This window comes from Uncinocarpus reesii, genomic scaffold (assembly GCF_000003515.1).
Source record: "Uncinocarpus reesii 1704 scaffold_2 genomic scaffold, whole genome shotgun sequence".
NCBI classification, from domain to species: Eukaryota; Fungi; Ascomycota; class Eurotiomycetes; order Onygenales; family Onygenaceae; genus Uncinocarpus; species Uncinocarpus reesii.
In genome coordinates, this window is record NW_003052499.1 from 2,733,095 (window position 1) to 2,745,085 (window position 11,991).

Here is an 11,991-nt window from a genome sequence, read left to right on the forward strand (position 1 = left end):
ACAGCGGCTTGCGGGTATATATACGCATAATATAGCAGCCAAAATAACACCGCGACGGATAAAAATCGATAAGGGAGGAGAATAATAGATCGTTAAACAGTAGTACCTGGAATTTTCCCACATAACCAAAGATCAGCCACCTTGCCTTCAAATCAATTGCGCCGGCTCTCCGGAAGCCGGGACGGCGCCATGATGCTGGAAGTTAAAGGGTAAAGAGATCGATGGCACTTTCTCTTCCGTCGTGGCTCCCGGTTTCAGTTTGGAGAGTCGCCTTCGTAGAGGTTGATGCCCCGTAATTTTCGACTTTGTTAGGATGGAGAGGGAGAGTGTCCGCGCTGGGCTTCTCGGTGGAGGAGCCGGTAGATTGTTGAACTTGTCTGCAGACAGAGAGCGCGCATGCCGAGAGTTGAAAACCGTTGCCTCTGGCAATGGTGGCATAATCCGCTCCGCAGAAAGGGTGCGAGCATGTCTCGTACTCTCATAGGAGAATCCGAGGGGAGTCAATAGGTCGCGGGACATAGGATCGATTTTATCTGCCGAAAGGGCGCGCCCGTGCGTATAAAATCGAGTGGCCCCAGAGTTTCCAGGATATACGAGTTCAGGCGAAGGTATACGTGCCGGTGCTGTATGGGTTCTAACCGTACCGCTCTGAGCCACTGGTCTAGAGCCTATATAGGATGAACGTAGCGCAGACTGTTTAGAATCAAAAGACGAGGGCCACGTTGGGGACGATGTATTGGACCCAGCCGATGAAGCAGGGTTGTTACTGCCAATGTGCGAAGGCTCCCCTTGTATCCGGCCGGGAGAGGGAAATACCAAAAGTCTAGAGGAGCTATTGGATCTCCTGCGCCCAACACTTTTGGAGGGTGAGTACGAAAGAGTGGATTTCTCCAAACCCTCAACGTCACTAAAAGAAGACGAATCTTTTTGAGAAGAAAAGTCGGAACCAAAGGTAGGGGAGTTCGGGGCGCTCTCATCAGATAAGGTATTATAATTCTGCGCTGAGGACTCCAGTGCAGCCATTTGGCATCGCATGCAAGCTGCAGCAGTAACTTCAAAAACTTTCACTTTTCTTGCAATCCTTGCTCTAGCATTTCTCACTTCATTGGAATCCGCAGCGAGGCGCTCAATCTCCCCGTCTGTCATTTGCGAGATCCGAGTCGGGGACATAATATTTTCAATACCCTCTATAAGACAACTCTCAACCGCTAATCCGGCAACGTTATCGAGGAAAACTCCAAGAGCCATTGAATAATATGACTGCATGCAATCAAGAATCCCATTGCATATCGAAAGATTCATGTCATCTGATGCCCCATGAGGATCTATCTTCTGGGAACTCTCCCGTCGGATGTGGCGCAATTTAAAGATTAGTTGTTCATTCAAAGTCGACAGCATCATCCTCCTATATGGAACCAGCAGTTCGTCGACTTTTGAATTCGTTTTCCGTAGCCTTTCCTCCATTTTGCAGTTAATGATCTCACGCATAATAGCGTTGCTTGTGCTTGAGCCAGCAACGTGATGAAGAACCCCATCTAAGAACCGTTTTACCTTTTTCCAAATCTCCGAAACGTGAGCCTTCGTTATCTTGTCCCATTTTAGGGAATGGCGTACAAATAACTCGCAAATGACCTGGGAATTCGCTAGTCCAGAAATCCCGTGAACGTTATTGGATTTAAGGAGCTGCAGAATGCCACTGATGTACTCTGATTTCGAAATAGGTTGGGGGTCGTCCGCAAATCCTTGTGCCGGGATGACATTCAAACTTGTATCTTCGTATATATAGTGACTGTGGCCCCTTTGTCGCATGTCTACAGCAAAATCCTCCGCCCATTTCCGCAAAACCGAACGAAGACGCCGTACTGATTCATTCGAGTGGTGTCTGAAGTAGGGATCAGTATATTCACCAAGGACGGCGTCCCTGGTGAATTTCTGAACCTTTTCGCCAATAGTGGTAATGTGCAATCGCCGTTCTGCTGCTGTAAGCATGTCCGGCCCTAGCTGGTGTAGTGACTCTCTTTGAATTTCGAGCTCCTGCTGAATTTCGGTTGACAACATAGAGAGCTGCAGCTCGACCTGAGCCAATAGTACTTTATTTAAGCGATCTCTAAGAGAATCGATTCCAATTGAATTAGGTGAAAGCGTCCTCCACGGAATAGAGCTGCTGAAAAAGAGACTCTCCGTTTCATCTCGGTTCAATCCGAAAGCATCTTTGTGATTGGTGTCAACATTCTTTAAAACATGCCAACCCAGCCGCAATGGAATATCTTGGTACTTTACTCGTGCATGGAAGGTAGCCAAGGTAGAAGAATCTGGGTCCAATACGTCCGGCTTTGTTATAATTCCCATTGTCCTCGACTTGCAGGGCGCTGTTAGCCGGATAACAGAGTGCTGAGCAAGAGGCATGTTCGCGGAAAGCACAGCAAGAACAATGCTTCGAGGGTTATTCGTGTATGCTTCTGTAAGCTCCCTGACTAAAGCAACATCTTCCGCTGTTTCAGTCCCATTAGGATCCTGGAGGAGCCCGGGTAAATCAATGACGGTCAAATCCGGAAGTGAAGGTCCGGAGACCTCGAGTTGCAAGACATCTTGCGAATATTGTCGTTCTTTACTCAAGCCTAGAAACTGCTCGGCATCGGTAATGAGCTGAGAAACATCTTCGAGCCAGTTGTGCGGTGTTGAAAACGTTTGAAGCCTGTGCTGATGGTCCGGCGATGCGTTTACGCCTGGTCGGATTTTGACGCGAGTCGACACTTCCGGTGATCGTCGAAAAATCACTTCGATTGCAAATCGAGTACGAGCGCCATGGCCCACAGGAAACGAGATGCCGGTGATTGCCTGGAATACTGACGTTTTCCCGCAGCCTTGGTGTCCGCAAACAACTAGCTGAGGTAGGCAAATCCGGTGCCTAAAGCCCAAATTCCGGAGCTCGTCGATGCGGCTAAGGAGCTCTGCTGGGCCTTCCGCCTGCAACAGGTTTAACGGCATGTGCTCGACGTTGGCCATTGCGTCGGTGATAGCACTTTGGCCCTTTGATAGCACTGATCACCTAATTTTGGCAGGGCATGATGAGGGTGGATTCTGAAGACCAAGAAAAGTCGCATCCATGCTTTCGAAAAGGATTGATTCCCCGGGTGGTGACGGGCCTATATTTCAACCCAGAGTTTGATATGAACAGGAATCATACATATCGGTGACGAAAGTCAGGAATGTGGATTGCCCCAGATCATGCAGGTCATTGTGTGGAAACTCAATCATGAGGTAGAAGCAGTGGCATTGCGGCGACGAAGCCATGACAAGGATATGAAGGTTAGTACAACCAGGAAGTCCAATGCATGCAGAAATCTTGTCGGGAGCGGCTTTCGTCCTATCGGTAAAGTAGTGGCAAATGGAACTACTATAACTTCAAACCTGGCGCCAAATCAGCCTCCTCTTTCGACGTCCCAGCCAGGCTCAATGAGGGGTGCAGAGCTCGCTGAAGAACTGAGATCGGCACCTGACCAGATCGTCTAGGCTAGAGACGGGTCAATCATTGGGAGACCATGGAAAGCCCTGCATACGGCCAACCAAGACGGTTGCAATCAGCCAGGATCGCCCCCATCGTCGATCAAAAACTCCGGGGTAGTTCACCGCGGGGTTCATATCAAGCAATCCTTGTCTTCGAGATGGTGTGTCGCAACCGACGCCACGAACCCGAGGGCTTCGGCATTCTGCGTGGAAAATAGCCAGTGACGTGGCCAAAATCCAGCCCGCTTATTTCTTTTGTCATTATTCGCTTTGCAATCCAGTCAGAACAGCGGTCGACATTGAGTCTGCTCGAAGAACTCGAAGGACGTCGTCGAAGCAACTCGGAGAAGCGGTGAGCCTTTGATCAGTAAGCATGTTTCTGCCTTGTTTGCTCTGTTTGCATTGTAAATCACGTGTGGCCATTATATTACATAAGCATTGCCACCGCCACCACGTTTTTCCGCGATTCGCGGGCAAAAAGGCGAAAGAGCATCAAGACGGCCGATGCGAGCTCGATCTGATATCAGTAAAAACTAACATCTTCATCAAGTGCATCTTTCTGGACTGATCTGTGATGGCGCCCGCAGATAACAGCGAGAATCGTCCTTCGAACGGACAATCCGCACCCTCCCAAGAACGTCGCACTAAGCCCGAGCCAGCTGAAGATAATCCGTTCATAGCATTCCGACGCTATGCCGACGAGCATATATCGTCCATGCTACAGTCGATTATTGGACTTCCCTCAGTAATATTCCCGCCGTCCACCAAAGATTGGTTGGTGTTTAATGACGAGGAGCTGAGTCAACTCATGAAGAATTGGCGCCGTGTCGCAGACGAGGAATTGAACAGAGCAAACAACCGAGATCCCCAAGCGTCTCGTCGGCACGCTGATTATGGAAAATGGGACGATTGGCGAAATCAAGGCCATCGATATCCAGGCCATGCTTTCCCGTCTAGTATTTTCGACGCAATCTTCGACAGCAATCTTCCTTTCGGGTCGTCCTCTTTCTTTCACGAACTCTCACCATTTCGAAACCCTTTCTTCTTTGATTTGATGTCGCCAGGCATCTCTGCTGGCTGGCCGATGTCTTATATCTTACTCTCGCCGTATTCGCCCTTGCACTTGGAACACCACCAGCAACTGGATAAAGGTAGCGACCATGGTTTAATGTCCTGGGCTTCACCCTTTGATCCGGCCCATGGCGGCCAACAGAGCAAAGAACCTCGATGGAGGGAAGCTTTCGAAGACCTGTTACGCATCGAAAACGGTAAGGATATGCTCGATCGAAACGTTGCTTTGCAGAATAAACAGGTGTCAGGGAAAGACTGGCTGGTTGGAATGATTGAGAGAGGAAGCCTTGGTGCCGGTTGGAAATATGTTCATAGAGATGGTGGTCGAGGGGATTACTTCAAATACACATTCGAAGACCTTGCTTCGAAGGAGGATCCTAAACAAGCTCCACTTCAGCGGAGTGAAGGACGGGACACTGAAGAAGAAGGGTTCACTGAAATGGATCTCTACGACGCATTTCTCCGCGACGTTCATGACGAAGACCGCCCCCTAAAGAGCCCCCTTTTGAACCTTATCCTAGAAAGCCGAGAGAAACAGAGAATGGAGCATGAAGAGTCACGACGGCGGAGAGAATTTGATAATGATAATAAGAATAGCGATATACAAGATTTTTATGACACCGAAACCGAGCTGGACCACTATGAGCGCCAACTGAGTGGCATTTCACAGGGACCATCCGCTCTTTCAGAGTCCGAGCTAGACCTCCCGACTATCATATCAACCGTCACAACGACAGAACGCCGAACGCTCCCAGATGGCAGTGTACGGACCAAGAAGGTAGTAAATAAACGGTTTGCTGACGGCCGGGAAGAAAGCGTCGAGACTGAAGAAATCTCGAGCTCAAATCAGCCACACCAAGTCAATCCAACTGAAGATAATGATGCAGGAAGCCTTGCAAAGACAGAGCCCAGGGCCTCAACAAATAAAGATAAGCGAGGTGGCTGGTTTTGGAGAGACTGATCGTCTGCACTGAGCGCTGGTTACTCTTCTCTTGTTAGTGTGCTCTTTTCCTTTCGACTTTATTTCATATCCTCTCCCTTGGATTCTCCCAATTATGTCTCAATATCTATCAAGCGGATAGCTGTAGCAGCCTTTTTCTCTCTCCTCTTCGGTTTTGGTTTGTTGCTGGCCGCTATACCAACCCTTGCCCCAATTTCCATCTGGTGTACATACGCGAATTGGGACATCTGCTCTCTTTATCGAATCAATCCCAGACTTATTAATTCCAATTCCGTGCCGACTTACTCGGTGCTAACCTTGTCTCTTTGCTTTAGTCGGTTTCCGCCCTGCGTTTTCAAGTCCCGAGGAACATCGCGGTGGCGGGGGATAATCGCGCATCATGACAAATCCCACTGGGCCATCACCAACCAGTTCCATATCTCGCCCTTCGCCTACACAACGCTTGCATATATAGAGAGCTGGTGCGGATTGATGTTGTATAGCTAATTGAACCACCCTGGCCTTCTTTTCCCCTGCGCCCCGCCCTTTGCCCTGCCTCCCACCGCCGCAAGGATCATGGCCCATCCCGTCGCTGATATGCCAAACCCTGAGCATATAGAACACGACTCGATGCTTTCGCGCAGGTTCGGCAGAGAGACTGCAAATTATTTTTCAAGTAGGGCTAATCCCGGTTGGAGCTCGTTTTGGTCCTTTTGCAGCCCGTTTTTAACGTTCCTTGAATAGGCTCTCCTCTCAATCGGGTTTCATTCCTCCGATCGGAATCGCCCTTCTTAGCCAGCGCTTTGAGACACCCTACTGCTCGCTTCTTACTCTTTAACCAGCTTGCGCCTCTCGTACGTAGTCCAGCCGAGCTTCACTATGCGACATACCAAGACGTGGAGTCACTCGTACCCGCGGATCTATACGACAAGTCAGAGGAAGAGGTGCTAAGGTCCTACCATTCCGGCAACGTGCTTCCATTGCTAGTGTTTTTGGGATTGGACGAATCGCGCGCGGAGGCATTGAGATATAAAAGTTATGCGGGCGCTCCATACTTTGCGCTGGACATCACGCCAAAAGGCGGGTTGGCGCAGAAAGCACAAAAGATAATCGACGCCATGGAGGCGAAGGGACTATCATTTCAAAATACACGAACTATCACCAGTTTATCTCCTGGAGACGGTATGGGGTATCCCTAACAGAGACAGGATACGCTGATTTCCAACATTTTCTCTCCTTCCCTAGCCGCCATCTACGCCCAATCTCGCGCCATCGTAGACTGGAACATCCGCAACGCGTTTTGCGGCACCTGCGGACACCCGACCATCTCCATACACGCCGGCACCAAACGAGCCTGCCCACCCACCGATCTCGGTCTCGTCGAAAACGGAGCCTCGGCCGGGGCCGCACGACCACCCTGCCATACCCGCACCACGATCTCCAACCTTTCCTTCCCCCGAACCGACCCCACCATCATCGTCGCAGTCCTCAGCCACGACAGCAACCGCATCCTGCTCGGCCGCCAGAAGCGATGGCCCCCAAATTGGTACTCCACCCTAGCAGGCTTCATCGAACCAGGCGAATCCGTCGAAGACGCCGTGCGTCGCGAGGTCTGGGAGGAATCCGGCGTGACGCTATCCCGCGTGCTCATACACAGTACGCAGCCGTGGCCGTACCCTGCAAACCTGATGATCGGGGCGATCGCACAGGTGGCGAAGCCGGAGAATGAGAAGATCAGTCTCGTGCATGACCCGGAGCTGGAGGATGCGCGGTGGTTTGAGACCGCGGAGGTCGAGGAGGCGATGAGGGTGGGGACGAGTGCACTGGGTAGCGAGCCTGGGCCGGAGTATAAACAGGGCGGACTCAGACTGCCGCCAAAGACGGCGATTGCGTACCAGCTCATCTCCGCGGTGGTCAAGGGTGAGTATTTGGGAGCTCCGCATGAATCCAAGATATAATGGGCATGTGTCAAATGATAAGAATTTTGACTTGATAGCCTGGAGCGTATATAAGTAGCGACCTACAAAATATAGACTGGATATATTACGATCTTTCTAATGTGGAATGGTCTTCAAAAAACAAGCCACGAGTTGCGATAAGGTGTTTGTCTAAATCTAAGAAATCTTCGAATACTACAGATAAGCTTCAGACCCGAGTCTTTTTAGAATTAGAGGAATGTTAAAGAATCTTTTGTCAAATGGGTGAAGGGAAGACACTGAGATCAAATCCTTCAAAGGGGACCCGACAACGCAGCGCCTCAAAAATGCAAAGACCACCACACATTGCGTTTACCCTCACAATGCCCATTGGTTAGCCTACCTGGCTTTGGTTCTATCCTCAGACCGAAAATAGTGTCGAGAGCATCCATTAAAACCATAAATTAAAAATTCGCACATACAAAAAAAGCCTGCTACCCCACAGAACGCCGTCAAATGCTATGTGATACAGAACCTCGTCAAGCTGATCTCATCGTACGGACCTTTTGGGCGAGTGGGAGAAACCGAGAACTCAAGGCACCGATCAAGTTTCGACGCCTTGAGACGTTGGCATAGACGTGTCTTCGCCTACTTTTGTCCGTTTGCGTTCCCTGTCAGTTGTTTCGCCAGTATTTGTGCTAATTTTCCGCTTTTCCCTTTCGCGTTGTTCTGCCCGGCGAGCTTCCTTGTCCTTTTCTTTCCGATGTGCTTTGGATTCGAATTCATGCCAGTCACCTTCGACGTCGGCAAGCCTGTGAAAAGAGCACAAAGATCAATAGACACGCTAAAAATCATTCATCGCTGAAGACTTACTCAATAGCTTGTTGCGGCGCTGGTTCCTCCTCTATGAAGTAAGGATGGGCGAGGACCTCCTCGGTTGACGGGCGTCTGGCGGGGTCGTACTGAAATATTTTTGAAACAAGATCAAGGGCGGCTGGTGAGAGAAAACCCCCATAACTATCTTCAAAGACTCGTTTCTTCCTCTCTCGGGGTCGCATGAGTTCGAACCACGGCATATCAACTATGGCAGGCCACTCAGTCCTTGTTGGAGTGCCTAACGAGCCGTATAGTTTATCGAGCTGGTTGATCTCGGAGCCATCTCCTGGGAAGATGGCCTTTTTGGTGAACATTTCCATGTATACACATGCAGCACTCCATACATCCACAGCTGGACCGTAGCGCGTCTCACCCAAAAGGAGCTCGGGTGGGCGATACCAGATAGTAATGACTCGGTTAGTATAATCAAGCTGTCGACTCTTCGAGAAAAATCTTGCCAGCCCGAAGTCGGCAAATTTCAATTGGCCCTGGTTGCTAATAAGGATATTAGCAGCTTTAATATCGCGGTGGAGAACGCCGCGATGGTGTAGATAATTCAACCCCTCGAACATTTGTTTAGCGAGGTGCTTTTTATGCGCAGAGGATAAGGTAAACGATGGATGGTTGATAAGGCCGGTCATGTCATGGGCAAGGTACTCGAATACCATGAAACATTCATTCCTCTCCACCATAACTTCTTGGAGACTGACAACGTTCTCATGCCGAAGGTGTTGAAGGAGTCTGATTTCACGGACAGCTGTAATCGGAAATCCATCTTTCTCCCCCTCCATCCGTATTCTCTTCAACGCGACCTTGTTCTTCGTAAAGACGTGAACAGCCTTGAACACTTTGCCATATGTACCGGCACCAATAACCGACTCGTTGCCAGGCTTGCGGTAATAAACGGAATCGGACTTTGAGAACTCTTCTGGTAGCGTTGGACGGGGCTTCATTCTTGTTAATACCACTGTCTTCGGTTTCTCTGAGATAGGTGATCTCTCGCGCTCTCGCTCGCGCTCGCGTTCTTTCCGTCTGTCTTGTTTACTATCTGGTCTCCGATCCTCTCGTCGGTCCCGGCGTCGATCATCCCGACGATCAAATCGGCGGTCTGTTCTCCTTCCATCACGATCACGCCTATCGGTGCGGCGATCTGGACGGCTTTCAAGCTTTGATCGAGATAGAGTAGATAGAAGTTCTTTTTTCGGGGGTTCTAGAGGGCGAGGAGGCGGTTCACGCATTTTCTGTGCAAGTCCAGATACTGGCTTTGGTACAGGCGTGGCTGGTGCCTTTGATTTAAAGGCGAAACTAAACTTTCCGGTTTCTTTAGGTTGTGATGATCCACTCGATTGTCGAGGTGGTGGCATTTTTTTCGAATCGTTGCTTTCATTTTTCTTGGCCGACTCTTCATCTTCCACTTGCAAATCTTTAGACGGCCGAAATGGATTATCGTCGTCATCATCAATGCCAGGAGACATACGTTCACTAACAGCATGGTGGGGTGGTTGAAGCGGCGGTAAAGATGGAGCTGGAGGGCCCGATTGGGACCCTCGGCCACGGCCACTAGATGCTGTCCATTGCAGGCTTGTGAAATGTCCGCTCCTAGACCTTTGGGGTTGTGCTGAGGACCCATAGCTTTGAGAGCTTGTTGTTGAGAAACGACGATCTGTTGGTGGAGGTGGTTGGTTATAAGGATTGCCGCGATAGGTAGAATTGCCTCCGCGATAATGTGGTTGTCCAGAGTAACTCGGTTGTCCGGTGTTAGGGGATGTAGGATACTGAGATTGCTGGCCTTGATAGTATTGCGCTTGTGAACCCCCCTGAGACGAATAATTTGGCGGCCGGTAGGAGGGGGAATATCCATGTACTTGTCTAAAAAGAAGTCAACATCGTCAAATTCCACTTAAAAGAAAGGAAAGAAAGAAAGAAAGTAACATCCGCATAGTAAGATTGGTTAGGTGACTAACCTCTGTTGTCCATGGGCGTATGGTGGTTGCTGCCCTCCTGCCCATGAGCCTCGAGTACTACCGTAAGGTGAACCGGACTGGGGAGACGAATGGCGGGAATCGGTGCCTGGTACGTATTGAGGAGAAGTAGCATATTGTTGTCTAGTGTCGACAAGCGGACGAGCTTGTCGGCGAGAGCCCCGTGAATCCGAAGGATGCATATCGTGTGATGATAATGAGTCACGCATATGACTATCGCTGTCAACAGAGTGATTGGAACTCGGGATATCTGAGTCCAGAGTCGGTCGGGACTTCGATGGCAAATCCGAGATATCGTCTAAGCGTGGCGGATGTGTGCTCCGCAAGCTCAGGGGAGGCGAGGTTTCTTTTGATGCCTTCGACACGAACGAATGACGGGACGGCGGTCGAGAAGGATGCTCTATCGAAACGCGTGAATAGCGACTGGGCGAATGGGGAGGTGATGCACGGCGTCCAAAATCGGTGGGAACTGGAGATCTAGAGCGCCTGCGGCGAGAAATGGACAGGGAATCAGACCTTGCTGTTTGGGAATAATGAAATTCTCGTCCATGCTCTGTTTCCCGCGGCGGCACAAACCGCTTTGGAGACGGATAACGCTGCGGGCGTCTGCCACCTCTTCCAAAACGATCCCCTTCGTCATGATCTCTCCCTTGCTTGTGGCTAGGACGACGATGGGAACGAAATGGAGAGGGGCTTCGACTCCGCCTGCGCTTTGGGAAGGGAGGATGTGCTGACGACAGGAGAGAATCTTCGCTCTGTCGAGACCTTACCTGATTTTCAAAGGAAATCTTGGCGTCTCGATTTTCCCGTCGGGTGGTTTCGAAGCGGTTTGCTTTGGTATTTTCACGGTCTTCACGCTCGCTGCGAGGGTTAAAAGGTCGGCGTGAATGGTAATGGGCTGCAGAGCTAGCACCACGGCCTCGACTGGATCTTTCTCGTTCGTGAGGACGCGAAGGTGGCGGCGATCGTTGGCGACGATAGAGCCTATCCCTTTCTCTTGGGCGATGGTGGTTTATCTCTCTGTCGTAATCGCCGTCGGCTCTCCAGTGGTCTCTCATCGACGGGCTCCTTCGCGACGGGGCCATGTAAACGTTGACAGCATGGGCGTTGGGTGACTTGTCGGCGATGGCAAGGTGCGTAGAGCGAGAGAGGTGGGTTTGATATGGATGGGCGAGTCTGGAGGTAAAAGTGCCCGTGGATTAGCAGCAAGTGCTGGAACGGCGCTTTGGTGGCTTGTCAGCAGCACGGCGGGCCACGCGCACCACTCGCGAAAGGTTATTTTTCGCCCATCAACCAGATATATCCAGCACCACGGCGATTGGGAACCGCGCTTCCGGGGACAGTGATTGACTGACCTGCACTCCATGACCAGATCTGGCTGTGTGTTGTAAGCCCGCTGGTGTCGGGTTGCGCGAGAGTCCAACCGATTAAACATTGCTCCGTGTTGAATCCGCTGATATATCCTTTAAGGGCTCAGCGCATGCTGCAAGTCCCAGTTCCAGTGCTGAGTCGGCACGAATTTCAAGGGCTCGGTTGTTTCTGTGGTGCCGTCAGAGATCTTTGCGTGCTGCTTGACCTCCTCTTTGACCTTGCCTTCGGACAAGTCCTGGAGCCCGCCGTTGCAGCTGTGAAGAATCTACGATATTTCTGAAGTGACGGACAGTAACCCAGACAAATGTCCGGTAACTCGGAGCAAAAC

The 11,991-nt window shown here is 50.6% G+C and overlaps 4 protein-coding genes across 4 annotated transcripts; 2 read left to right on the forward strand and 2 right to left on the reverse strand.

Moving 5' to 3' along the window:
* Positions 1-147: 147 nt before the first annotated feature.
* Positions 148-3,006, reverse strand: UREG_03904 (uncharacterized protein; the record flags this gene model as incomplete). Its single annotated transcript, XM_002544341.1, has 1 exon — positions 148-3,006. The coding sequence occupies one exon, from the start codon at positions 3,004-3,006 to the stop codon at positions 148-150; it is 2,859 nt and encodes a 952-aa protein (XP_002544387.1).
* Positions 3,007-3,542: 536 nt separating this feature from the next.
* On the forward strand, positions 3,543-5,539 carry UREG_03905 (uncharacterized protein; the record flags this gene model as incomplete). Its single annotated transcript, XM_002544342.1, has 3 exons — positions 3,543-3,668; positions 3,789-3,859; positions 4,102-5,539. The coding sequence occupies 3 exons, from the start codon at positions 3,543-3,545 to the stop codon at positions 5,537-5,539; spliced, it is 1,635 nt and encodes a 544-aa protein (XP_002544388.1).
* A 555-nt stretch (positions 5,540-6,094) lies between these two features.
* On the forward strand, positions 6,095-7,476 carry UREG_03906 (uncharacterized protein; the record flags this gene model as incomplete). Its single annotated transcript, XM_002544343.1, has 3 exons — positions 6,095-6,162; positions 6,381-6,700; positions 6,764-7,476. 3 exons carry the CDS (start codon positions 6,095-6,097, stop codon positions 7,474-7,476), a joined length of 1,101 nt encoding a protein of 366 aa, XP_002544389.1.
* Positions 7,477-8,038: 562 nt separating this feature from the next.
* Positions 8,039-9,785, reverse strand: UREG_03907 (uncharacterized protein; the record flags this gene model as incomplete). The annotated part of the gene is made up of 2 exons (XM_002544344.1): positions 8,039-8,246; positions 8,308-9,785. The coding sequence occupies 2 exons, from the start codon at positions 9,783-9,785 to the stop codon at positions 8,039-8,041; spliced, it is 1,686 nt and encodes a 561-aa protein (XP_002544390.1).
* Between the last annotated feature and the right edge of the window lie 2,206 nt (positions 9,786-11,991).